Below are 25,816 nucleotides of genomic sequence, written 5' to 3'. Positions count from 1 at the left end.
GATCAAATACCACCAAAAGAAAGCTCTATTTGTGGGGAAAAAAGGTGTCAATTTTGTTTGGGAGCGACGTCGCACAACCACGCAATCGTCATTTAACCAGTTCCCGACCACCGCATGTACATATACGTCCACAATATGGCACGTACAGGCACATGGGCGTATAGGTACGTCCCCGCCTTACCTCGGTTCGGGGGTCCGATCGGGACCCCCTCCGGTACATGCGACGGCCGGGAACGGTGTACGGGAGGTCCGGGAGGAGGGGGCGGCTATTGGTTTCCAGCCGTCCCCTCTCGATCTCCCTCGGCGAATGAGATTCCAGCAGAGCCCTCCCTGCCTGTGTAACTGTAAACACAGGCAGGGAGGAAGTGACGTTTTCTCCCCTCTGGCGGTCTTTTCGTCCGATTCCAGAGGAGAGAAGACGTCAGTACTGTGAGTTGCACCAACAGCACACTGACACAGCACACATAGGCACATAACCCCCCCGATCACCCCCCCAGCACCCCCAGATCACCCCCTGTCACAGTGTCACTGATTGCAGTGATCATTTATTTTCTGATCACTGCTTTTAGTGTCAGTGTGACAGAAAAAAGTGTCAGGGCAGTTAGGTTTAGGCCCCTTTAGGTCCAGGGTAGCCCCCTACCCCCCCCCCCCAATAAAGGTTTAACCCCTGATTGCCCCTAAAGTTAACCCTTTCACCCCTATTGCCAGTGTCACTAAGCGATCGGTTTCTGATCGCTGTATTAGTGTCACTGTTGCCGCTAGGCAGTTAGTTTTTTTTGAGGTTCGCCGCCAGGTTTATATAGCATTAGGTACCCCCATAAATAAAGGTTTTAACCCCTGATTGCCCCTAGAGTTAACCCTTTCACCCCTATTGCCAGTGTCACTAAGCGATCGGTTTCTGATCGCTGTATTAGTGTCACTGTTGCCGCTAGGCAGTTAGTTTTTTTTGAGGTTCGCCGCCAGGTTTATATAGCGTTAGGTACCCCCATAAATAAAGGTTTTAACCCCTGATTGCCCCTAGAGTTAACCCTTTCACCACTGATCACTGTATAAGTGTCACTGGTGATGTGGTTAGCCAGTTAGTTATTTAGTTATTTTAGGTTCGCCACCAGGTTTTTAGAAAGCGTTAGGTACCCCCATATATTACCGAATAAAGGTTTTAACCCCCTGATTGCCCCCTAGTTAACCCTTTCACCAGTGATCACCGTATAAGTGTTACGGTTGACGCTGGTTGGTTAGTTTGCTGTTTATAGCATCAGAGCACCCGCCGTATATAACCCAATAGGTTTAACCCCCTGATCACCCGGCGGGTGATATAAATTTAATTTTAGCGCCAGTCAGGGTCTGCGTCGCCCCAGGCAGCGTTAGGTTAGAGCCAGTACCGCTTACACCCACTCGCTAAGCATACACCCCCCTTAGTGGTATAGGATCTGAACGGATCGATACCTGATCTGATCAGATCTATACTAGCGTACCCAGCAGTTTAGGGTACCCAAAAACGCATTGTTAGCGGAATCAGCCCAGATACCCGCTAGAACCTGCGTTTTCCCCCTCTGCCCAGCCCAACCCACCCAAGTGCAGTATCGATCGATCACTGTCACTTACAAAACACAAGACACATAACTGCAGCGTTCGCAGAGACAGGCCTGATCCCTGCGATCGCTTACAGTTTTTTTTGAAGCGTTTTCTACATTTGCTTTTCTATAGTCAGGTGCTTTTTTTACCTGTGAATCCTTACCATTGTACCACTAAATTTAGAGTCCAAAATGGCAAACCGAAGGTACAATGATAAGCAGGCCTTGGAGTTCATGTGCATGTCAGATAGTGAAGAGGAGGAGGTCACGCATCTGACAGATTCTGGCTCAGAATATGAACCCATTTACGACAGCGGCTCCATGTCAGATAGCTCGCACGACGAAGTTGAGGTCCCTGCTAAGGCCAGGCGTACCCGATCCCATTCTGATGTTGTTGAGCAGCAAGAACCGCAGGACCCTCGTATGGAGCAGAGATCCAGTACTAGCGCCGCTATTCCTTCTGGTGAATTGGCAAGCACCAGTGGCCTAGTACACCCTGGTCGTTTATCCAGCACTGCAGTAACACTTGGTGACGTGGCGAGTCCCATAAGTGCAGTTGAAGCTGGCGATGTGGCAAGCACAAGTAGTGTCCCGCTGCCACCAAGAAGAAGACAGAGACAGGCCCGTCGTGCCCATAGTGCCCTTCCTGTAGAATTTGCCTATCCTGATTGGGTCCCCACCACTTCTACAGCACCTGTACTTCCCCCATTCACTGGCCAACCCGGTATTCAGGTGGATACAGCGAACTTTATGTCACTTGATTTTTATTCGCTGTATTTCACGGAAGATCTCTATAGATCTATTGTGGACCAGACTAATTTATATGCTGGTACTTACATCGCCGCTAACCCCCAGTCTCGCCTTGCCAAAGAATGGAAACCTCTCGAGGTTTCCGAATTTAAGACCTTTCTGGGCCTTACCCTCAACATGGGCATACACAAATTTCCGTCATTGCGGATGTATTGGTCCACACATCCCATTGACCATATGTACATTTTCTCTGCTCACATGGCCAGGAGACGATACGAGGCGATCCTGCGGTTCCTGCATTTCAGTGACAATGCACTTTGTCGTCCACGTGGAGACCCTGAATTTGACCGGCTCTACAAAATTCGGCCCCTCGTAAACCATTTCAACGAACGTTTTGCAGCCTTGTTTAATCCCCAGCAGGTTGTATGCGTTGATGAGTCCCTGATTAAATTTGCTGGCCGCTTGTCTTTCAAACAGTACCTTCCCAGCAAGCGTGCCAGATACGGGGTCAAGCTCTATAAGCTCTGTGACAGGGCCACAGGCTACACATGGAGCTTTAGGGTTTACGAGGGAAAAGATAGTCAGGTAGAGCCGGAAGGATGCCCAGATTACATGGGGAGCGCTGGCAAGATTGTTTGGGACTTGGTGTCACCCTTATTCGGAAAGGGGTACCATTTGTATGTGGACAATTTTTACAGCAGCGTGCCACTTTTTAGCCACTTATTTGATCAACAGATTGGAGCATGTGGCACCGTGCGACCTAATCGCCGGGGCTTCCCCCAGCGGCTTGTAGATGCCCGTGTTAGGCCGGGGGCGAGAGCCTGCTGCAGATGTAAAAATTTGCTCGCTGTGAAGTGGCGGGACAATAGGAATGTTTTCGTTCTTACCACCCTTCACGCAGACACGACAGTCCAAATTCGTACGGCGACTGGTGTTGTGGAGAAACCCCTCTGTGTCCACGAATATAACCTTAATATGGGAGGGGTGGACCTCAACGACCAGTTGATGGCGCCGTATCATATTGCCCGTAAGACGAGACGCTGGTACAAAAAAGTGTCTCTACATTTATTTCAATTGGCTCTACTGAATGCTCATGTCGTATACAGAGCTTCAGGACGGAATGAATCCTTCCTTCAATTCCAGAGGGATATCATCACAGAACTCCTGTATCCAGGCGGTATTGTACCTCACCATCTCCTACCAAATGCAGTAAGCCGACTGCATGAGAGGCATTTTTCTTATGTCCTCCCGAGTACCCCTACCCAACGAGCCCCCCAAAGAAAATGTCGTGTCTGTACCAAGCGCGGATTTAGGCGTGACACCCGTTATTTTTGTCCCAAATGTCCTGGCAATCCTGGTCTTTGTATTGGTGAATGTTTTGAACGCTTCCACACACACGTTAATTATTAGTGTAGGGTGAAACATTTCACAGGCTAGGCACACTCACACAGGGTCTCCCAAGATGCCATCGCATTTTGAGAGACCCAAACCTGGAACCGAAAAGTTGAAGTTACAGTTCACAGTTACAAAAAAAAGTGTTAAAAAAAAAAAAAAAAAAAGTAAAAAATAAAAACACACAAAAAAATATAAAATAAAAAAACCAAAAATAGTTGTCGTTTTATTGTTCTCTCCCTCTCTATTCTCTCTCTATTGTTCTGCTCTTTTTTACTGTATTCTATTCTGCAAAGTTTTATTGTTGTTATGTTTTTTCATGCTTGCTTTTCAGGTATGTAATTTATTTTACTGTTTTCAGGTACGCCATTCAGCTGTTGCGCGGACTTATTTATCTTGACAGCAACAGCGTTTGCTCCCACGATATATAAAGCCGCGACTCCAGTGCTGTAGGAGGTGATTTCACCACCACAGTTAAAAAAAAGAGCATATATGCCGAAGCATGCGGGCAGCAGGGGCGGAGGAGCGATTTTGCTCCTAATGCCGCGTACATACGGTTGACATTCCTACGGAGGCTTTCCCGTGGAAAAGTCTGACCATGTGTACACGGCATAGAAAAGTCCGACCGTGTGTACGCGGCATAGAAAAGTCCGACCGTACGCGGCATAACTTTTTTGCGGGAGGATGCCCCCATGCTTTGGCATATATATATATATTTTAGGCACAGGTTGCGTTAAAAAATGTTTTATTTTTTACTATGTTTTTTTATAGGTATTTGCTTTGCAGGTATGGTATGATCTTACTGTTATACTGGAATGTTACTTTGTTTTAATGTTAACCATCATTTGCTTAGCAGGTACGCCATTCAGTTGCAGTGCGGATTTATTTAGCGTGACAGCAACAGCGTTTGCTCCCACGATATATAAAGCCGCGACTCCAATGCTGTAGGAGGTGATTTCACCACTACAGTTCAAAAAAGAGCATATATGCCGGAGCATGGGGGCATTAGGGGCGGAGGAGCGATTTTGCTCCTAATGCCGCGTACATACGGTTGACATTCCTACGGAGGCTTTCCTGTGGAAAAGTCTGACCATGTGTACACGGCATAGAAAAGTCCGACCGTGTGTACGCGGCATAGAAAAGTCCGACCGTACGCGGCATAACTTTTTTGCGGGAGGATGCCCCCATGCTTCGGCATATATAAATGGTGCATGTATGCCCATCATTAGAAGTGGGTGGATGAAGGGAGGTATTCTAATGGTGGGCATACCCACCGATCAATCTTTTTTTTGTTCAGCCAACAGACTGCATGAAAAAAAAAAAGATTACAATACATGTCCAACAAGAACCATCAACGTACTGGTATGTTGCAGGACTTTGAATGGTTATACCAGAATGATGCCTGCGGGTTTAGGCATCATCTTGGTATCATTCTTTTCAGCCAGCGGTCGGCTTTCATGTAAAAGCAGTCCTAGCGGCTAATTAGCCTCTAGACTGCTTTTACATTCAGTGGGAGGGAATGTCCCCCCCCCCAGATATAAACGGCGCCATTGAGAATATGGGAAAGCATTTTATCACACCGATCTTGGTGTGGTCAGATGCTTTGAGGGCAGAGGAAAGATCTAGGGTCTAATAGACCCCATTTAAAAAAAAAAAAGAGTACCTGTCACTAACTATTGCTATCATAAGGGATATTTACATTCCCTGAGATAACAATAAAAATGGTAAAAAAATAAATAAATGGAAGGAACAGTTAACAAATAAAATAAAAAAAGCGAAATAAATATATAAAAAAATAAAAAAATAAAAAAAAGCATCCCTGTCCCCCCCTGCTCTTGCGCAAAGACGAACGCAAGCGTCGGTCTGGAGTCATATGTAAACAGCAATTGCACCATGCATGTGAGGTATCACCGCGAAGGGCAGATCGAGGGCAGTCATTTTAGCAGTAGACCTACTCTGTAAATCTAATGTGGTAACCTGTAAAGGCTTTTAAAGGCTTTTAAAAATGTATGTAGTTTGTCGCCACTGCGCGTTTGTGCGCAATTTTAAAGTATGTCGTGTTTGGTATCCATGTACTCGGCCTAAGATCATAATTTTTATTTCATCAATAATTTGGGCAATATAGTGTGTTTTAGTGCTTTAAAATAAAAAAAAGTGTATTTTTTCCCCAAAAAATGCGTTTGAAAAAACGCTGCGCAAATACTGTGTGGAAATTTTTTTTGCAACACCTACCATTTTAATCTGTAGGGCCTTTGCTTTAAAAAAATATATAATGTTTGGGGGTTCAACTTTACTTTCTTGCAAAAAAATAATATGTTTTTATGTAAACAAACAGTGTCAGAAAGGGCTTTTTCTTCAAGTGGTTAGAAGAGTGGGTGATGTGTGACATAAGCTTCTAATTGTTGTGCATAAAATGCCAGGACAATTGAAAACCCCCCCAAATGACCCCATTTTGGAAAGTAGACACCCCAAGCTATTTGCTGAGAGGCATCTTAAGTCCATGGAATATTTTAGATTTTGACCCAAGTTGCGGGAAATATAAATATATATATATATATATATATTTTTTTTTGCGCAAAGTTGTCACTAAATGATATATTGCTCAAACATGCCATGGGCATATGTGGAATTACACCCCAAAATGCATTCTGCTGCTTCTCCTGAGTACGGGGATACCACATGTGTGAGACTTTTTGGGAGCCTAGCCGCGTACGGGACCCCAAAAACCAATCACCGCCTTCAGGCTTTCTAAGGGTGTAAATTTTTGATTTCACTCCTCACTACCTATCACAGTTTCGAAGGCCATAAAATGCCAAAATAGCACAAAAAAAACCCAAATGACCCCATTTTGGAAAGAAGACACCCCAAGGAAACTGCTGAGAGGCATGTTGAGTCCATTGATTTTTTTTTTTTTTTGTCCAAAGTGATTGAATAATGAGAAAAAAAAAAAAAAAAAAGAAAAATGTGTCACTAAATGATATATTGCTCACACATGCCATGGTTATATGTGGAGTTGCACCCTAAAATACATTCTGCTGCTTCTCCTGAGTACGGGGATACCACATGTTTGGGACTTTTTGGGAGCCTAGCCGCGTACGGGACCCCGAAAACCAAGCACCGCCTTCAGCATTTCTAAGGGCGCAAATTTTTGATTTCACTCCTCACTACCTATCACAGTTTCGAAGGCCATAAAATGCCAAAATAGCACAAAAAACCCCCAAATGACCCCATTTTGGAAAGTAGACACCCCAAGCTATTTGCTGAGAGGCATGTTGAGTCCATGGAATATTTAATTTTTTTGCCCCAAGTGATTGAATCATGACCAAAAAAAATTAAAATAAAAAAATGTACAAAACATTGTCACTAAATGATATATTTCTCACACATGCCATGGTTATATGTGGAATTGCACCCCAAAATACATTCTGCTACTTCTCCTGAGTACGGGGATACCACATGTGTGGGACTTTTTGGGAGCCTAGCCGCGTATGAGACCCCGAAAACCAAGCACCGCCTTCAAGATTTCTAAGGACATAAATTTTTGATTTCACTCACACAAATCTTGAAGGCAGTGCTTGGTTTTCGGGGCCCCGTACGCGGCTAGGCTCCCAAAAAGTCCCACACATGTGGTATCCCCGTACTCAGGAGAAGCAGCAGAATGTATTTTGGGGTGCAATTCCACATATAACCGTGGCATGTGTGAGAAATATATCATTTACTGACAACGTTTTGTATTTTTTTTTTTTTGGTCATTATTCAGTGACTTGGGGCAAAAAAATTAAATATTCCATGGACTCAACATGCCTCTCAGCAAATAGCTTGGGGTGTCTACTTTCCAAAATGGGGTCATTTGGGGGGGTTTTGTGCTGTTTTGGCATTTTATTGCCTTCGAAACTGTTATAGGTAGTGAGGAGTGAAATCAAAAATTTATGCCCTTAGAAATCCTGAAGGCGGTGATTGGTTTTCGGGGTCCCGTACGCGGCTAGGCTCCCAAAAAGTCCCACACATGTGGTATCCCCGTACTCAGGAGAAGCAGCAGAATGTATTTTGGGGTGCAATTCCACATATAACCGTGGCATGTGTGAGAAATATATCATTTAGTGACAACGTTTTGTATTTTTTTTTTTTGGTCATTATTCAGTGACTTGGGGCAAAAAAATTAAATATTCCATGGACTCAACATGCCTCTCAGCAAATAGCTTGGGGTGTCTACTTTCCAAAATGGGGTCATTTGGGGGGGTTTTGTGCTGTTTTGGCATTTTATTGCCTTCGAAACTGTGATAGGTAGTGAGGAGTGAAATCAAAAATTTATGCCCTTAGAAATCCTGAAGGCGGTGATTGGTTTTCGGGGTCCCGTACGCGGCTAGGCTCCCAAAAAGTCCCACACATGTGGTATCCCCGTACTCAGGAGAAGCAGCAGAATGTATTTTGGGGTGCAATTCCACATATGCCCATGGCATATGTGAGAAATATATCATTTAGTGACAACGTTTTGTAAAAAAAATATTTTTTTTTTTTTTTGGTCATTATTCAATCACTTGGGGCCATAAAATTAAATATTCCATGGACTCAACATGCCTCTCAGCAAATAGCTTGGGGTGTCTTCTTTCCAAAATGGGGTCATTTGGGGGGGTTGTGTGACATCTTGGCATTTTATGGCCTTCAAAACTGTGATAGGTAGTGATAGGTAGTGAGGAGTGAAATCAAAAATATATGCCCTTAGAAATCTTGAAGGCGGTGCTTTGTTTTCGGGGCCCCGTATGCGGCTAGGCTCACAAAAAGTCCCACATATGTGGTATCCCCGTACTCGGGAGAAGCAGCAGAATGTATTTTGGGGTGCAATTCCACATATAACTATGGCATGTGTGAGCAATATATCATTTAGTGACAACTTTGTGCAAAAAAAAATCAGTTTGTCATATTCCCGCAACTTGTGTCAAAATATAAAATATTCCATGGACTCGACATGCCTCTCAGCAAATAGCTTAGGGTGTCTACTTTCCAAAATGGGGTCATTTGGTTTTTTTTTTTGCTATTTTGGCATTTTATGGCCTTCGAAACCTTGATAGGTAGTGAGGAGTGAAATCAAAAATTTGTGCCCTTAGAAATGCTGAAGGCGGTGCTTGGGTTTTGGGGCCCCGTATGCGGCTAGGCTCCCAAAAAGTCCCACACATGTGGTATCCCCGTACTCAGGAGAAGCAGCAGAATGTATTTTGGGGTGCAATTCCACATATAACCATGGCATGTGTGAGAAATATATCATTTAGTGACAACTTTTTGTAAACATTTTTTTTTTTATTTTTTTTCGTCATTATTCAATCACTTGGGACAAAAAAATTAAATATTCAATGGACTCAACATGCCTCTCAGCAGTTTCCTTGGGGTGTCTACTTTCCAAAATGGGGTCATTTGGGGGGGTTTTGTACTGCCCTGCCATTTTAGCACCTCAAGAAATGAGATAGGCAGTCATAAAATAAAAGCTGTGTAAATTCCAGAAAATGTACCCTAGTTTGTAGACGCTATAACTTTTGCGAAAACCAATAAATATACGCTTATTGCGATTTTTTTTACTAAAGACATGTGGCTGAATACATTTTGGCCTAAATGTTTGACTAAAATTTAGTTTATTCGATTTTTTTTACTTTTTGTTATAAGAAAAATCATTTTTTTTCAAAATTTACGGTCTTTTTGCGTTTATATCGCAAAAAATAAAAATCGCAGAGGCGATCAAATACCATCAAAATAAAGCTCTATTTGTGGGAAGAAAAGGACGCAAGTTTCGTTTCGGTACAACATTGCATGACCGCGCAATTACCAGTTAAAGCAGCGCATTGCCAAATTGTAAAAACACCTCTGGTCTTTAGACAGCGTATTGGTCCGGGGCTTAAGTGGTTAAAGTGCGACAGCGCTGAAAACTAAAAATTGGTCTGGGCAGGAAGGGGGTGAAAATGCCCTGTATGGAAGTGGTTAAAGGGTAACTGGACTTCCCTGGGCAAATAAACAGAAAATAAAAAAAGAATATAGCAATATAGCATATGCAGTGGTTATCGAAAGTTTGGGCACCCCAGGTAAAAATTTGTATTAATGTGCATAACGAAGCCAAGGAAAGATGGAAAAATCTCCAAAAGGCATCAAATTACAGATTAGACATTCTTATAATATGTCAAAAAAAGTTAGATTTTATTTCCATCATTTACACTTTCAAAATTACAGAAAACAAAAAAATGGCATCTGCAAAAGTTTGGGCACCCTGCAGAGTTAATATCTTGTAATGCCCCCTTTGGCAAGTATAACAGCTTGTAAATGCTTTTTGTAGCCAGCCAAGAGTCTTTCAATCATTGTTTGAGGTATCTTTGCCCATTCTTCCTTACAAAAGTCTTCCAGTTCTTTGAGATTTCTGGGCTGTCTGTCATGCAGTGCTCTTTTAAGGTCTATCCATAGATTTTCAATTATGTTGAGGTCAGGAGATTGTGAAGGCCATGGTAAAACCTTCAGTCTTGATGTAATCCCCCGTGGATTTTGAGGTGTGTTTAGGATCATTATCCATTTGTAGAAGCCATCCTCTCTTTAACTTCAGCTTTTTCACAGATGGCATCAAGTTACCATCCAAAATTTGCTGAAATTTTATTGAATCCATTTTTACTTCTACTCGTGAAATGTTCCCTGTGCCACTGGCTGCAATACAACCCCAAAGCATGATTGATCCACCCCCATGCTTAACAGTTGGACAGAGGTTCTTTTCATTAAATTCTGTGCCCTTTCTTCTCCAAACGTACGTTTGCTCATTCCTGCCAAAAAGTTCTATTTTAACTTCATCGGTCCACAGAACTTGTTTCCAAAATGCATCAGGCTTGTCTATATGTTCATTTGCAAAGTTCAAACGCTGATTTTTGTGGTGAGGACGTAGAAGAGGTTTTCTTCTGATGACTCTTCAATGAAGACCATGGGCCAGATTCAGAAAGAATTTACGTTGGCGTATCTATTGATACGCCACGTACCCCTCCTATATGAGGCGTATCCTATGTTAAGTATGGACGTCGGGCCAGCGTCGAATTTTCAGCCGATTACGTTGTTTGCGTAAGTCGTTCGTGAATAGGGCTGTACGTAAGTAGCATTGACTATTTGCGGCGTAATTTGGAGCATGTGACAAAGTATATATAACGTGTTCAAATGATAAACCCAAGATTAAGTCAATTCTATGACGAAACATGTCGGGGGCGTGGCTACAGTTTGACTTCTGACCATCTAACCAAACGTGAGAGGCCATTGCAGTGACTTATCTTCGCTAGTGACCAGCGATTGGATTTTGCTTTATGCCAGCTTTGTGGGCCACCATTTCAGTGTGGATTGAGTGGTGAGAGATACCTGGTTGTTTTTTCCTGGGTCCGCTGTGACCGTAGTTTTATCAGCCATACAATACTGAGGAATTTTCTGCTGTGCTGTGTTTCACGAATTTTACTTTGGCCGTTTGTGAGTGCATTTTTTGCATATTTTTTATGTGGTGTGTTATTAAACTGGTTTTACGTTATCACACTATTATACGTTTTCTTCATTATTTATGAGGATCTTATTTATCACTTGGCTGGAAATGGAGGCTCGCCTAATGGTTTGAACAATCATTACATGCTATTGTGCCGAAACACGAGAGTGTCAGGCAAATCGTTCTGGTGAGTGGCCATTCTTATTGGTGGAGGAATCACTTGTTCACATCGGGTGTGGTGGAAGAATTCTTTGGAAATTAATTACTTTAAAGATTTCACATTTTGAGAGAGAGAATAAGTTTTTTCCTTGATACTTTTTCACAAACTTTTTTTGCTTACGAACACTTTCAATCACGGGCTTTGCTCATTTGTCTATTATTATATTGTGTCGCTTGTTCTTTTTCACTGTGTGGGTCATACACATACTAGCGCTGTTTATATATAATTTATGTTTATATCATTTGAACACGTTATATATACTTTGTCACATTTTAACTTTTAAAAACAGCAGCTATGAATTTTCTCATTATATCATAGTCCTAAGCGCAGAGGTGTGAGTCACTAGGGTGCATTTTTTGTGATCACATCTTGTTTATGTAATTTGGAGCATGAGCACTGGGATACGTTCACGGACGGCGCATGCGCCGTTAGTCAAAAACGTCATTTACGTGGGGTCAGCCTTCATTACCATACAACACGCCCACTTCATGGATAATTTGAATTCCGCGGGCTTACGCCGGACCACATACGCTACGTCGCCTTAACTTAGGGCGCAGGTTCTTTCTGAATAAGTTACTAAGTCACTAAGTTACGGCGGCGTAGCGTATCTGAGATACGCTACGCCCGCACAAATTTATGCCGGGCTTTTTGAATCCGGCCCCATATTTGTATAAGTATTTCTTTATAGTGGTATAGTATACCACAACTCTAGTGTCTGCCAGATCTTTCTGGAGGGATCGTGCAGTCAAACGTGGGTTTTGAATTGCTTTTCTCACAATCCTGCGAGCTGTTCTGTCTGATATTTTTCTTGGTCTTCCAGATCTTGCCTTAACTTCCACTGTTCCTGATGACTGCCATTTCTTAATTACATTCCAAACAGAGGATATTGACATCTGAAAACGCTTTGCTATCTTCTTATAGCCTTCTCCAGCTTTGTGAGCGTCAACTATTTTCAGTTTCAGTTTTCTAGACAACTGCTTAGAAGAACCCATGGTGCTGATTGTTGGGGCAAGGTCAGATGAGTCTGGGCATTTAAAACTTTTGAGATTGCCAGCACCTGGTCTTCCCAGATGATGATTGAGAACAATCCATGACACTGGCAGGTCTCAGCTTTGCAAAGGGGGCAGTGCATGTTATAAATTCTGCAGGGTGCCCAAACTTTTGCAGACACCATTTTTTTGTTTTCTGTAATTTTGAAAGTGTAAATGATGGAAATAAAATTGACATATTATAAGAATGTCTAATCTGTAATTTGATGCCTTTTGGAGATTTTTCCATCTTTCCTTGGCTTCGTTATGCACATTAAAACAAATTTTAACCTGGGGTGCCCAAACTTTCGATCCCCACTGTAACCCTGAAACTGCAGCAGCTGATTGAATATTAAAAAATCACACTAATTCACATTCATTTTGTGTGTGGCAACAAGGAGGGCCCCAAAGCTTAGGACAGCAAGCCACTCCTCTGCTCCCCTCTCCACCAAGTGAATAGTTTAGCAGCAGCTTGAGACTGTGCTGTCCCCTGTGACCTGTAAAAGGTGACCTTTGTCTGATGTAGTGGTGCTTCCCCATGGGAAATTTGGGGAAGAAGCACTGAGTAATCTGGAGTCAGTGGCTTTGAAGTTTAAAAACTGTAAGTGCTATCATACAAATATGGAGAAATACTTTACTGGGGAACATACATTTAATTACTCTGAATATGTCAGTGTAAAAAAAAAAAAAAAGTTCAATACTACGTTTGTGAAGCTTTAAGTGTAACTAAAGGCAAAACATTTTTGTGTTGAAAAGTGTCATGTACCTGGTGATGGAGTCTGATGTGGAGGGGAAGGTGATCTCTTACACATCCGGCTCGGTACCCCTGATAAGGTAACAAGTGGTACAAAAGCCTGGAGTTGCACAAGTGCCTGGCAGTTCTGGTTAAGGCGGTTGCAGATGAGAGGTCTTTGTGCACTTGGATGCAGGCTTGGATGTGACACAGGGCAGCAGGTGAAGTAGACTGGAAGACAGTCATACAAAAGGGGGCCACTGCCCCACCTATAACTGGCCATTACAGTAAGCAGCATTGGAGGGCAACATAAGATATAAACAAGGCCAAGGATAAATCCAAGGAAAAAAACCAAGCTTACTTACTGACCAGCCCACAGACTACAGAATCAACCTGTCTAACAGTATGCGTTAAAAAACAGGGGTTTAGTCTGCACACATTTGCAAATGCATGCATAAGCTACAGAGCCTAGCGAAGGCACCCTGGGTATCTGTAATCCCTATCACTAACTAATGAGTGACTCCACAATGGAAGCATATGCATTCTGATGGATAGGTGGAGGGAAGATGCTCTGAAGGGGAGCCCACACCTTCTTAATGATGCAGGAGCAAACTGAGCACCCAGCATATAGCTCAATGACTGCAAAGGTGTCAGTGTGTTGCCTAACCAATATACAGTGATACAAAAAGAGGGCCGCTGCCCCCACCTATAACTGGCCATTGCAGTAAGTAGCATTGGAGGGCAACATAAGATATAAACAAGGCCAAGGATAAATCCAAGGCAAAAACCAAGCTTACTTACCGACCAGCCAACACAAAAACAAATCAACCTAACAGTATGCATTAAAAACAGGGGAAGACAGTCAGCAGGCACTTGGCAGCTGGCAGGTCACAGGCAGCAAGCATTCAGCTGGCCGGCAGGTCGCAGACAGCAGGCACTTGGCAGGCTGCACGGATGGCCTCTATGGGCTGGATGCAGAGTCGGATAAGCCAGATCAGTAACTATCAGGCATGTCAGGTACAGAGCAGCAGGCAGAAGAATAGTCAAGGAAACACAAAGAATCTCCTACACTCTGGAGTATAGTCACTAATTGGTATAACCAGAGCCTTCTAAAGGAATATGGAATGTCTAAAATCTTGCTGCCCTCCTCAGAACAATGGGTATTTTTGAGGCTCAAACATATAGAAAGAAAAGGAGGGTGCACCGACCTTCTGCATTACCAATGACAACGTTTATTCATAAAACAATAAAAATGTTACTCACAAACAAACTTTAAAATATGACTTTGTCAATCCACCGGCAATAGTAGTACCCTATATGCCTGCAAAGAAGAATAGTCAGGTTAAGGCTGGAGTTGGCAATGGTAATCAGATAGGCAGAAGGATCAGGCAAGCATGTGGTCAAAGGGCAAGCAGGCAGAGTTCAAGCGTGGTCAGACGAAATAGCAGAACGGCAACAGGAGATGAAGCACAGAACTATTAACAGGTAGCAGAATGTTGTAGACCATAAGGAAAGGTCCTAGTGCAGCAGAGATGTTTAAATAGCCCACTTGGCGCCAATCTAGTGGCGGGCGTGCACTCCAATCTGCACATGCATTTGTGCAGTTTTGGCTAACAGGAATTAACGGTTTGTGCATATCCATGTTCCTATGCACATTGGTTCTTTGCTGACAATAGGTTTGACTAATAGGAATTCCCTGTCTGCGCATAACTATGCACCTCTGATGAGAGGTTAGAACCTCCCCCTCTTTGTTTGTCCTAGTGATCACTGTAACAGGGATTAAAAGTGAGGGAAACTATAGCACAAATATATAGAGAAAATAGGGACACTTGATCCAAAGCCAATTGCCCAAGAGTAGATTTCCCTCAGTTTGAAAACAAAATCCCTCTTACTTTTAGTTGTGAAACAGATGGCAAAAAAATGCGAAAATGGTTTGGATTCAGATTTTTTGTGTTACTAACCCAGGAATTGCAAGTGGGCCCAGAAAATAAAACACATTGGGCCTGATTAACTAAAGTAATTGAACAAAATCAAGGTTAAATCGCTATGGCATACATGAATAGTAGTTTTGCAAAATTGCACTTGAACCTATCTAGCAAAACATACGGGGATGTGACCAACGCGCTAAGTCTTGAAATACATGTGCAGCTAAGACCCCTTTCATACTGAGCCGCCCATAGCGTCGGCGGTAAAACACCGCCATTTTTACCGCCGATGCCATGGGCGGATTTGCGGCGCATTTCGGCCACTAGTGGGTCGCTTTTAACCCCCGCTAATGGCCGAGAAAGGGTTAAAACCGCCCGCAATGCAGGAGTGGTGGAGGAGCGGTAAACACACCGCTCCTTCACCGCTCCAAAGATGCGGCTAGCAGGACTTTTTTGACCGTCCTGCTAGCGCAACGCTCCAGTGTGAAAGCCCTCGGTCTTTGACACTGGAGTGACTGTAACAGCTGTTTAAGGGTGGTTTGCAGGCGCTATTTTTAATGCTATAGCGCCTGCAAAACGATCCAGTGTGAAAGGGGTCTAACAAAGACAATGGTCAACAAACCTGCATGAGTAAAAAAAACTGTATGGGTAATTATCAATAGCAACCTGTTTAAAGGTAGCAGTGAATAAAATCATTTGCACATATTGACAGCAGCCATGGCAGGTATATTTGGGCATTATGACTGTAATACCTCCAGCACAGTGACAGTGTGGCTTATTCCCAGATGTTGTTTTTTTTAACAATAACTAACATTATTTAAAGTACTGTATTTATCGGCGTATAACACACACTTATTACCCCTGAAAATAGGGGACAATTAGGTTGCGTGTTATACGCCTGTGCGTGTTATACGCCAATAAATACGGTAACTATTTATAGTGGCTATGTATTATGTAAATTGACTATATGATAAAAAAATAACAATTACATTTTTATTTTTGTGTTCCTTTAAGAAAAGAAACTTCCAAGGAGATTGTTTAGACTACACTCCCGACAACCTGATGGTAGGTCTCCACTTCCCCAGCTTGCTGGAATGAGAACTGTCCGCAGATTTCGGGGCCAAGTTTCTAATCCTGGAGAAAGTACAGGAAGAGTTAACCATGCTGTGCTCAAGCCCATTGTTCGAAGTGAAGAAAATAAACACAGAGGTAGGGAAATGTATATAAAATGTCAAGCATTGTCATACAGTGCCTTGAAAAAGTATTCATACCCCTTGAAATTTTCCACATGTTGTCATGTTGCAACCAAAAATGTAAACGTGTTTTATTGAAATACAATGTAATAGATCAACACAAAATGGCACATAATTGTGGAGTGGAAGGAAAATGATAAATGGTTTTCAGAATTTTTTACAAATAAATATCTGAAAAGTCTGGCGTGCATTTGTATTCAGCCCCCTTTACTTTGATATCCCTAACTAAAATCTAGTGGAACCAATTGCCTTCAAAAGTCACCTAACTAGTGAATATAGTCCACTTGTGTGTCATTTAATCTCAGTATCAATACAGCTGTTCTGTAAAGCCCTCAGAGGTTTGTTAGAGAAACAGAATCATGAAGGCCAAGGAACAACCCAGACAGGTTAGGGATAAAGAAATTAAAGAAATTTAAAGCAAGGTTACTGTATGTTATAAAAAAAAATCCCAAGCTTTGAACATCTCACAGAGCACTGTTCAATCCATCATCCGAAAATGGAAAGAGTATGACACAACTGCAAACATACCAAGTCATGGCAAGGAGAGCAATAATCAGAGAAGCAGGCAAGAGGCCTATGGTAACTCTGGAGGAGCTATAGAGATCCACAGCTCAGGTGGGAGAATCTGTCCAGAGGACAACTATTAGTTGTGCACTCCTTTATGGAAGAGTGACAAGAAGAAAGCCATTGTTGAAAGAAAGTCATAATAAGTCCTGTGTGCTGTTTGCAAGAAGCCATGTGGGGGGACACAGCAAACAGAATGTGCTCTGGTCAGATGAGACCAAAATTTTACATTTTGGCCTAAAAGCAAAATGCTTTGTGTGGCGGAAAACTAACACTGCACATCACCCTGAACACACCATCCTACTATGAAACATGGTGGTGACAGCACAGCATCATGTTGTAGGGATGCTTTTCTTCAGCAGGGACAGGTACGCTGGTCAGAGTTGATGGCAAGATGGTTGGAGCCAAATACAGGGCAATCTTAGAAGAAAACCTGTTAGAGTCTGCAAAAGACTTGAGACTGGGGTAGAGATTCACCTTCCAGAAGGACAATGACCCTAAACGTACGGCCAGAGCTGCAGTAACATGAAAACGATGTTATTCAAAGTTGTGTATATACAAAAGGGACAGATGACAATTTCATCTTCTTCTTATATCGTGACTGATCCTTCACCACTTATGTACGAGACCACTTACCGATGTTTAGTGCCTGGTATTAGATCGACCAGCAAACAGGTAATTCCCTCTGTAGGGTGAATCATCTGTAGCTCTGTGAAAATGGATATCCACACTCCTCCACTCTCAATGATTCATATGGTTGTATTTATCAGCAGGCAATACTCTGTATATCTATATTGAATGATCCCAGAGATCCTCTGCTATTGCCAGTGTCTCCAGGGAAGTGAAAATATGTGGGGAAAAAAGCGCAGCATAGCATAAAATCCTTTAAAAAAATCTTATTTTTATTAAAATTGCATTACACTCACATGTGAAGGTGTCTACAGGCATGAATACATATTTGGGCTCGCTCTGGATCAATAAACCCTGCAGGCGAACACCCGATTCAGCATGGTGATGATACCTCCAAACAGCAAACCCTACGTATGTTTTGTTGGGGCCACAGCCCGTGAAGATGTCTAACGATGAAACGTATGTAGGGTGTGCTGTTTGGAGGTATCATCACCACGCTGAATCGGGTGTTCGCCTGCAGGGTTGACAGATCCATAATGAGCCCGTATATGTATTCATGCCTATTTTCCTGTGTTAGTAGACACCTTTACATGTGAGTGTAATGCAATTTTAATAAAAATAAGGATTTTTGAAAGGAAATTATGCTATGCTTTGCTTCTTTTTCACATATTTTCACTTCCCTTGAGACACTGGTCAGCAATAGCGGAGGATCTCTGGGATTATTCAGAGTATTGTGACTGGTAAAGCCTGTCTGCCTGCTGATGATTACAACCATATGAAACTTTGCGAGTGGAGGAGTATGGATAAGAGAAAATTTCCTATCAAATACCTACCATAATTTTTCTTTCTAGATAGACTCCATGGCAGCATATGTGTGGGTTTAGCTCCACCTCTATAACTACCCTATAGGACCCCTCTCCCATAAATCTTTTCTCCGGGCCAAGAGCCGTGTTCTGTAACTAGCCTATTTTAGACATTGGCAGGGAACTCCTGCTGCAATGGAGTCTATTCATTTTCCTGACAGACTCCATGGCAGCATACGTGTGGGAAATAACTCGCCATACACACCTGGGTGGGCAAATGCTGAGCAAAGATAATTTATTTAACACCGTCAACCGACAGTACTTGTAAACCAAAATGGACAGACAATAAGGCAGCTGGTTCAACACAGTAATGGGACACAAACATATTGATAAAAGACCAGAATGCTGCCCAGAGGCGGCTCTAGGCCTTTATGAGGCCTTAGGCAAAACTTAGACATGAGGCACCACTCACGCCCATAATGGGATAAATAATTCAAGCCATAAAAATGTATAATTCAGTGCACTGCACAGTGTCCAATGAACTGATGGGAATTCACCCATGGCCAGTCTAGTATGCATTGGATCATATCACACCAGGATATGCACTGCAACACAAACTTCCTCTCTATAGTGTTCGTCCTCACTTACTAGACATCTCTCTGTTATGCCTACATTTACATTACCTTGGCTATAAATCCATCATCTATTTTCCTAAATCTATGCCCCATACCTGCTGTGGACACAACCAATGCACTGTATTCATGTCAGTGAACCTGAATACAAAGCTGAGGGGGCTGACTGGCAGCTGACTGGGGAGAGAGAGAGAGGAGGAAGAGAGAGGGGAGAGAGAAAGAGAGGGAGGGGTGGGAGAGAGAGAGGGGGAGAAGGGAGAGAGAGACTTGGGCGAGAGGGACAGAGAGAGAGGAGTGAGAGAGAAAAAGAGGGGGAGGGAGGGGTGGGGGAATAGAGTGGGAGAGAGAGTGGGAGGGGGAGAATGAACGGAGAGAGAGAAGGGGGAGAGGGGAGAGAGAGAGAGAGAGCAAGGGTGGAAGAAGCAGAGGAGAGAGAGGAGTGGGAGAGGGGGAGGAAGGGGTGGAAAAGAGAAGGGTGGGAGAGGGGGGAAATAGAGTGGAGTGGGAGAGAGAGCAGCGGGAGAGAGGGGGGATAGAGGGGAGTGGGAAAAGGGGGTCAGAGAGAGGGGGAGAGGGAAGGGAGAGAGAGAGGGGGAGAGGGAAAGGGGAGGGGAAAGGGAGAGAGAGAGAGAGTGAAGAGGAGAGATAGAGAGGTGGGAGAAGCAGGGGAGAGAGAGGAGTGGGAGAGGGGTGAGAAAAAGAGGGAGGGGTAGAGGGTTGAAAGAGAGAGGAGTGGGGGAGGGGAGATACATAGAGGGGGAAAAAGAGAAGGGTTGGAGAGGAAGAGATGGGGTGAGGGCGAGAGAGAGGGGTGGGAGGGAGAGATTGGAGGGGGAGATAGAGAAGAGTGGGAGGGAGCGAGAGAAAGGGAGGGGGAGAGAGGAGAAGAAAGGGAGAGAGAGAGGGGGAAGGAGGGGAGAGAGAAAGGACGAGGGAGGGAGAGAGGGGGAGTGAGAGGGAGGGGAGAGGGGAGGGAGAGAAGAGTGAGAGGGAGAGAGGGAGGGGGAAATAGAGTGGAGTGGGAGAGAAAGAGGGAGAGAGAGGAGAGGGGGTGAATAGAGGGGAGTGGAAGAAGGGGGTTAGAGTGAGAGTGGGAGATGGAAGGGAGAGAGAGGGGGAGATGGAAGGGAGAGAGATAGGGAGAGGGAAGGGAGAGAGAGGGGGGATGGAGGGAGAGGGGGAGAGAGAGGGATAAGAGAGAGAGAGGGGGGAGAGAGAGAGGGGGAGAGAGAGAAGGGAAGGGAAGGGGAGAGGGAAGGGGAGAGGGGAGGGGAGAGAGACATACGAGAGAGAAGGGTGGGAGGAGAGAGACTGGGGGAGGGGAGAGAGATGAGAGAGAGAGAGAAAAGGGTGGGAGGATAGAGAGGGGGAGGGGAGAGAGATATGAGAGAGAGGGAGGAGGGAGAGAAGGATGGGAGGAAAGAGATGGGAGGAAGACAGAGGGAGAGGTTGGGAGAGGGGAGATGGGGGAGGGGAGAGAGTGAGGGGGGTGGGTGCTCGGGAGTAGAGAGAGAGGGGATGGGAGAGGGGTGGGAGATGGGAAGGAGTATAGGGGGAGAGAGAGGAGGGTAGAAGGAGGCATTTTGTTCTGTGCTCCTGTGTAAAATCGGGATAACCTATGATGTCTGTGGTCTGGTCCGGTCACATAGAAGAGGAGCTGTTCGAATACAGGGGCTGTGTGGTGGACAGAGCAGTTATGTGTCACTGTGCAATAAAACGGATTTTGTCACTGGACTCACCCTAATCCTCAAACTCATCAGACCACCGTCACTATTAGCAGCCTCTGCATTGCCTCTGGGTGAAACTGAAACCACAACACGTGCAGAGCAGGGCTTCATCGACCAGTCAACCTGGCAGCCTGCAGCTCATTGGCCCCTGGACCAACCAGTGAGACGGTTTCTTCTCGTCATCACTGGTGCCGTGTGGACCGTTATATGGGCATTACAGACTGCCCGAGGAGCAGTGACTCACCCCAATTCCCTCCCTGCAGCTGGGATAAAGATGAGAGGGGGAGGCAGTCCCGCTGGTGTTAGTGCAGAGTCCCAGCCAGCATGAGAATATCGGTCCTGCACATCCGCAGTGCCATCATTCTTCCCAATACTGGGCTCTCCCCTTCCTCCGTCAGGCAAATTAGGCGGCCGCAAGGCCCCTGGGAGCACTAGGCCTTAGACGACCACCTAATTTGCCTAATTAAGGATGCTGCCCTACAGATTACTTCGGAAGCAATATGACATGAAGATGCCCAAGATGGCAAAATGCTCCGGGTGGAATGCGCCGTCACTGCCTCCGGAGGAGCCAAACCCTTCGCTTTATAAGCCCATTGAATAGCCTGAACGATCCATGCAGCAATGGATCTAACTGAGGCCCGCATTCCTCTGTTCTTTCCATTTAGGAGGATAAGAGAAAATCCGATCAACAAAAGGGAGACATGGCTTCCAGATATTGTTTTAGAGTGTGCCCTACATCAAGGGGATAGACCTCTAGGTTATCTGTTGATCTAAAGGTGGAAAGCACAATCTCTTGGTTTTCATGGAAAATTGTGGTCACCTTAGGGTTCGATCCCAGAATGGGGATTAGCAAGTTAGAAAGGGCTCTTTTGAACCCAGGTCCCTGATTTCAGATACTCTTTTTGCTGAAGTGACGGCTACCAGAAAGGTGTTTTTGAGCGTAACTTCTTTAATCAAGAGTGTTTTGCAGATGAGGGAGTGCTTGGCCCAAGACACTCCTGTGAATGCCGAGATGGCCGATACTTGTACCCTGAGGGAGCTGACCGTTAGGGTCAGGTCTAGACCCGATTGCTGGAAGCTTAGAATTTACTATACTGCAGGGGTACTACACGGGTTGGACCTTGAAGACATGTGGTCCGAGAATCTGGCCCATATTAGCTCATAGACCCTGTTGGTGCTCCTACTTCTAGTGTTCAGGAGGGTAGGGATGACCTCTTCTGGGCAGCCTAGAGCCTCAAGCCTTCCCCTCTCAAGAACCAGGCCCTGAGGTGCAGATGAGAAGGACAGGGATGCATGGTCATGCCCTAAGACAGTAGGTCTGTCCTGCATGGCAGGGGAACTGGGTCCCTATAGCTGAGGAGCATCATGAGAGGAAACCATGGCCTGTTGGGCCAGAAAGGGATTATTGCTACCACTTCCACCTTCTCCGTTTTGAGTCTCTAAAGGACCTGGAGAATCACAGGCACCTGGGGAAAAGCATAGGCCTTGTGGAACCTCCACTGATCCGTGAGGGCAACGATCCCTTTGGCCTGAGGGTCTCGGAACCTCGAGTAGTACTTGGTCAACTGGTTGTTGCATGGGGAGGTGAAAAGGTCGACCTCTAGTGAAACCCCTAGGGTCAAGAACCACTCGAAAACCTCTTTGTGGAGAGCCCACTCGTTGTTCATCCAAAATCAAGAAAGGAAATCTGCCTGAACATTCTGGGTCCCAGTTATGTAGACCGCTGAAACGTTGGACAAGTTCTTCTGAGCCCAGCTCATAATTGGCTCCACCTCCAGTAGCAAGGACCCGCTGCGGGTTCTACCCTGCCTCTTTATGTAGGCCACTGTGGTTGTATTGTCCAACCTGAGCATCAAAGAGGATTTCACTGTTAGATGACTAAATGCTAGTAGCACCTAGAACGCAGCCCAGTGTTCCAGAATAATGGACACTATCCCATGAGAGGGGGAGTTCCACCTGCCCTGTGCTACTTCTGTCAGGCAATGAGTGCCCCAGCCCTTGTTGCTGGCATCTTATGTTATAGTGACAATCGTGTGGTAATTGTGAAGGTTTTCCCACTGTAGCCACCAAAGGACGGAACACCCTCATGGCCAGAGTAGTGTGATGCGCTGGTACTTGCTGCCTGATCTCTCTGACCACGGGGAAGCCGCCAGAAGCCCCCGTACATCAGAACGGGACAGGGTCACTCGTCCACGTCACGGATGGCCCCGCCCTCGTCTTTAAAAGAAACGTCACACGGCTCACGCATCATTCGGCCAGGAGCCTTCTATGGAGGAGGGCAGCCCCTCTTGCCCCACTAAAGTAATTCTCCATGTAGCACTACCCACGCAGGAGCCTCTATATTTAACTAGTTCCTTCTTGAACAGTGCAGAGGCTTTCAATTACACAAACAGACTGGGGATGTATTTTTAATATTTATTGCTTGCAGAATTTTAAAAGGAGAGGGATAAGGGGCATGAGATACTCCAAAACACCTAAGAACAGCTGACGGGGACATTCTTCTCTTAATAAAGGTAGAACAGTTTAGCTCTCACAGCTGGGAACCATGAGGTAGTTTACAGAACAGTCTATTTTCTCAGAGCTGGGAATCCTAAGATTGCTTCAGAATAGTTAAAGTCTCACTGAATATTACACAGTTGTAGGTAGTCAGTCAGGGCCTCTACTTATGAGTCCTAGAGCAGCTACTGTACATCCTCAGACTTGATCCCTGATAAAGAGGTCCAGCATTCAGTCCAGTGGTCCAAGAAGCCCCCTGAAAATCCATCCCTGGTGGGAAAAAGACAATTTCCACCAGGCTTCAGGCTATTTACAACCTCCCAGACCACCGGCTGGGCACACCTCCCCAGGGATTGGCCAGGGCATAGTAAATATTCAAGCCAGTTTAATAGAGTTACGTATGAATATAATAATGGAAAAAGACTGGGTAACTTCATCCTATCAATAGTGGAAAAAGTTTTGGATTAATGCTATAATGGATTTTAATGGTACCATAAGGCTTGAAATATGAAAAGTAGATAAAAAAGTTTAATTTTATTTAATTTTATTTAATTAACAACATCATGTTAAAAGACATACATAGTTAAAAAGCTCTGTACACATAGGGTACAACTGAGAAGGTAATAATACCAGTCCACCCTATAGCAATCATATTGACACGCTCGACATGTTTTGTGGGAAATTCACTGCTTCTTCAGGAGATTTATTTGCATACATATGATGTTTCTAGAGCCGAGATAATATATCATACTACAAGGTAGAAAAGAAAAAATCATATTAATCATAACAAAGGCAATAAAACATCTACTGGAAGGTCATTATATAGACTGACCACATAACAACAGTATAATAGCATGTATGGTCTCAACCCCAATAGAGCCCCTTACCCAGAGCAAAAACATGTCCCTTTCTTCACCAATCCCTTGTGTTTTCATTAGACACACATATTTTGAACATTAGTATTGTTCTGTATATTGCATTCACTTTGCCCTATATTTACACATCACAGAAAGCTACCACACTTCTATTAATGCAAGGCCTTGCTCTCGTGGCTCCCCAGGTCAGGCCCATAGACCAACCCTACACCACAGCAGGCTCCAATTTAGAGACCAAACCACGAGGTGAGAGACATAAAGCACCCCTGTCCTCCCACCAAACAGGGCAGCCATCTCCAGCCACAGTCACCTGCTTCATTCTCTGACTGGCAGCTATTACCTGTAAATGTGTCCCAACTTGGAAGGTTAAAGTGTATGTTCTCCTAAATGTACTTAAAGCGGAATTTCACTCTCTCAATAAAGACTATTTTGAATCCCTATGATGCTAGCATTAGTAAATGGACAAGTATATCATATTTACCTGTTTTAAAAAAAAAAATATGTTCTTCAGTTACTTCCTAATTTCCAGGCCTAGACAAATTATGTCATGCATCCCAGGAGTCTTCAGGAGAGGAGGAGGGGGTTTCTCAGCTAGGCACACCCTTCTGCCTGCATGCCTGAGCTAAGGGCAGATGGACTCCAGGAAGTAAATGCTACATGAGTCATCTGCCCTTAGTCAGGATAGCCACAGACAGAAATGCTAGGGGTTGCTTTTTTCAAAGTGATTTGTCAGCAAAAAAACAAAAAACAAAGACATGGATGGATGAGTGAGTTTTCTTTGAATCTTAACCTCTTGGCGCTGAGCACAAGCAAATATGCAGCTTCTCTGCGCTCATGGCACAGATATCGATGGCTAACGGAAAGCTCCCTATCACTGCTTGTGATCAGGAGATTTCAATCATGGCGGTCACACGCCATAAGCCCGCCTCACGGCATTCTAAACCCCTTAAAGGGCCGGCAGTTACATAGCACTTTTGGTTTGTGGTGCTGAGATTCAGTGTAATTCTTTGACCACAAAGGTACAAATATTTTGCAACACCACATAGCTGTTTAACCTGGAGGGTTGCATTGCCTTAACTTTTCCTTTAATTGAGCATCTTTTCCAGTAAATGACTCCTTCACTGAAATAAAGTTTTATTTGTTTTCTTTCTTTTTTTTTATTCTCTCTTTTATTACATAGAAAAAGTATAGGTAAATACACATAATGACAATCACATTCCTATATCTAAATTCCTTACTGCATCAAATCTATAAAAAAAAATCCCCCTAACCCCAAATCCACCCCCAATTTTTTTTTTATATATAGAAAGCCCACACAGAACCCCATAAATCATCTCCTTCACCCTAGGTCCCTACACCTCCATCAAATTCCCCCATCTCCAGATTCCCTGACCTCTGTCGATTTTCCCCAGATACATTTCCAATGAGTCCCCTGCTGTATGAATTGTTTCCTCTATGGTGCTTACTAGGGATGAGCTTCGCGTTCGACACGAACGTATGTTCGACTCGAACATCGGTTGTTCGATCGTTCGACTAAACTCGAACAAAACGGGTCGTTCGCGCCAAATTCGAGTGACGCAAAACGTCCCATAATTCACTGCGACGTTGAGCGCTGATGATTGGCCAAGCATGCTGTATGTCCCGCATGCTTGGCCAATCACAGCGCGCAAAAAATGAAGAGCCATAATTGGCCAAAGCCAGGGTGGCTTTGGCCAATTATGGCTCAGGGGGATT

General features: G+C 44.3%; 1 protein-coding gene across 1 annotated transcript in view; it reads left to right on the top strand.

Annotated features, from left to right (window-relative positions):
* The window catches only part of FNDC1 (fibronectin type III domain containing 1), a 322,095-nt gene that overhangs the window by 103,892 nt on the left and 192,387 nt on the right, over window positions 1-25,816 (top strand). Inside the window, exon 2 of the mRNA XM_040350922.1 lies at window positions 16,117-16,311. Coding sequence (XP_040206856.1) covers window positions 16,117-16,311 — 195 coding nt within the window. The remainder of the gene's footprint in view (window positions 1-16,116; window positions 16,312-25,816) is intronic.

The sequence above is a fragment of the Rana temporaria genome, chromosome 4, assembly GCF_905171775.1.
Source record: "Rana temporaria chromosome 4, aRanTem1.1, whole genome shotgun sequence".
In the NCBI taxonomy this organism is placed as follows: Eukaryota; Metazoa; Chordata; class Amphibia; order Anura; family Ranidae; genus Rana; species Rana temporaria.
The sequence above is the reverse complement of the archived record's forward strand: the minus strand, read 5'-3'. Positions and strand labels throughout refer to the sequence as shown.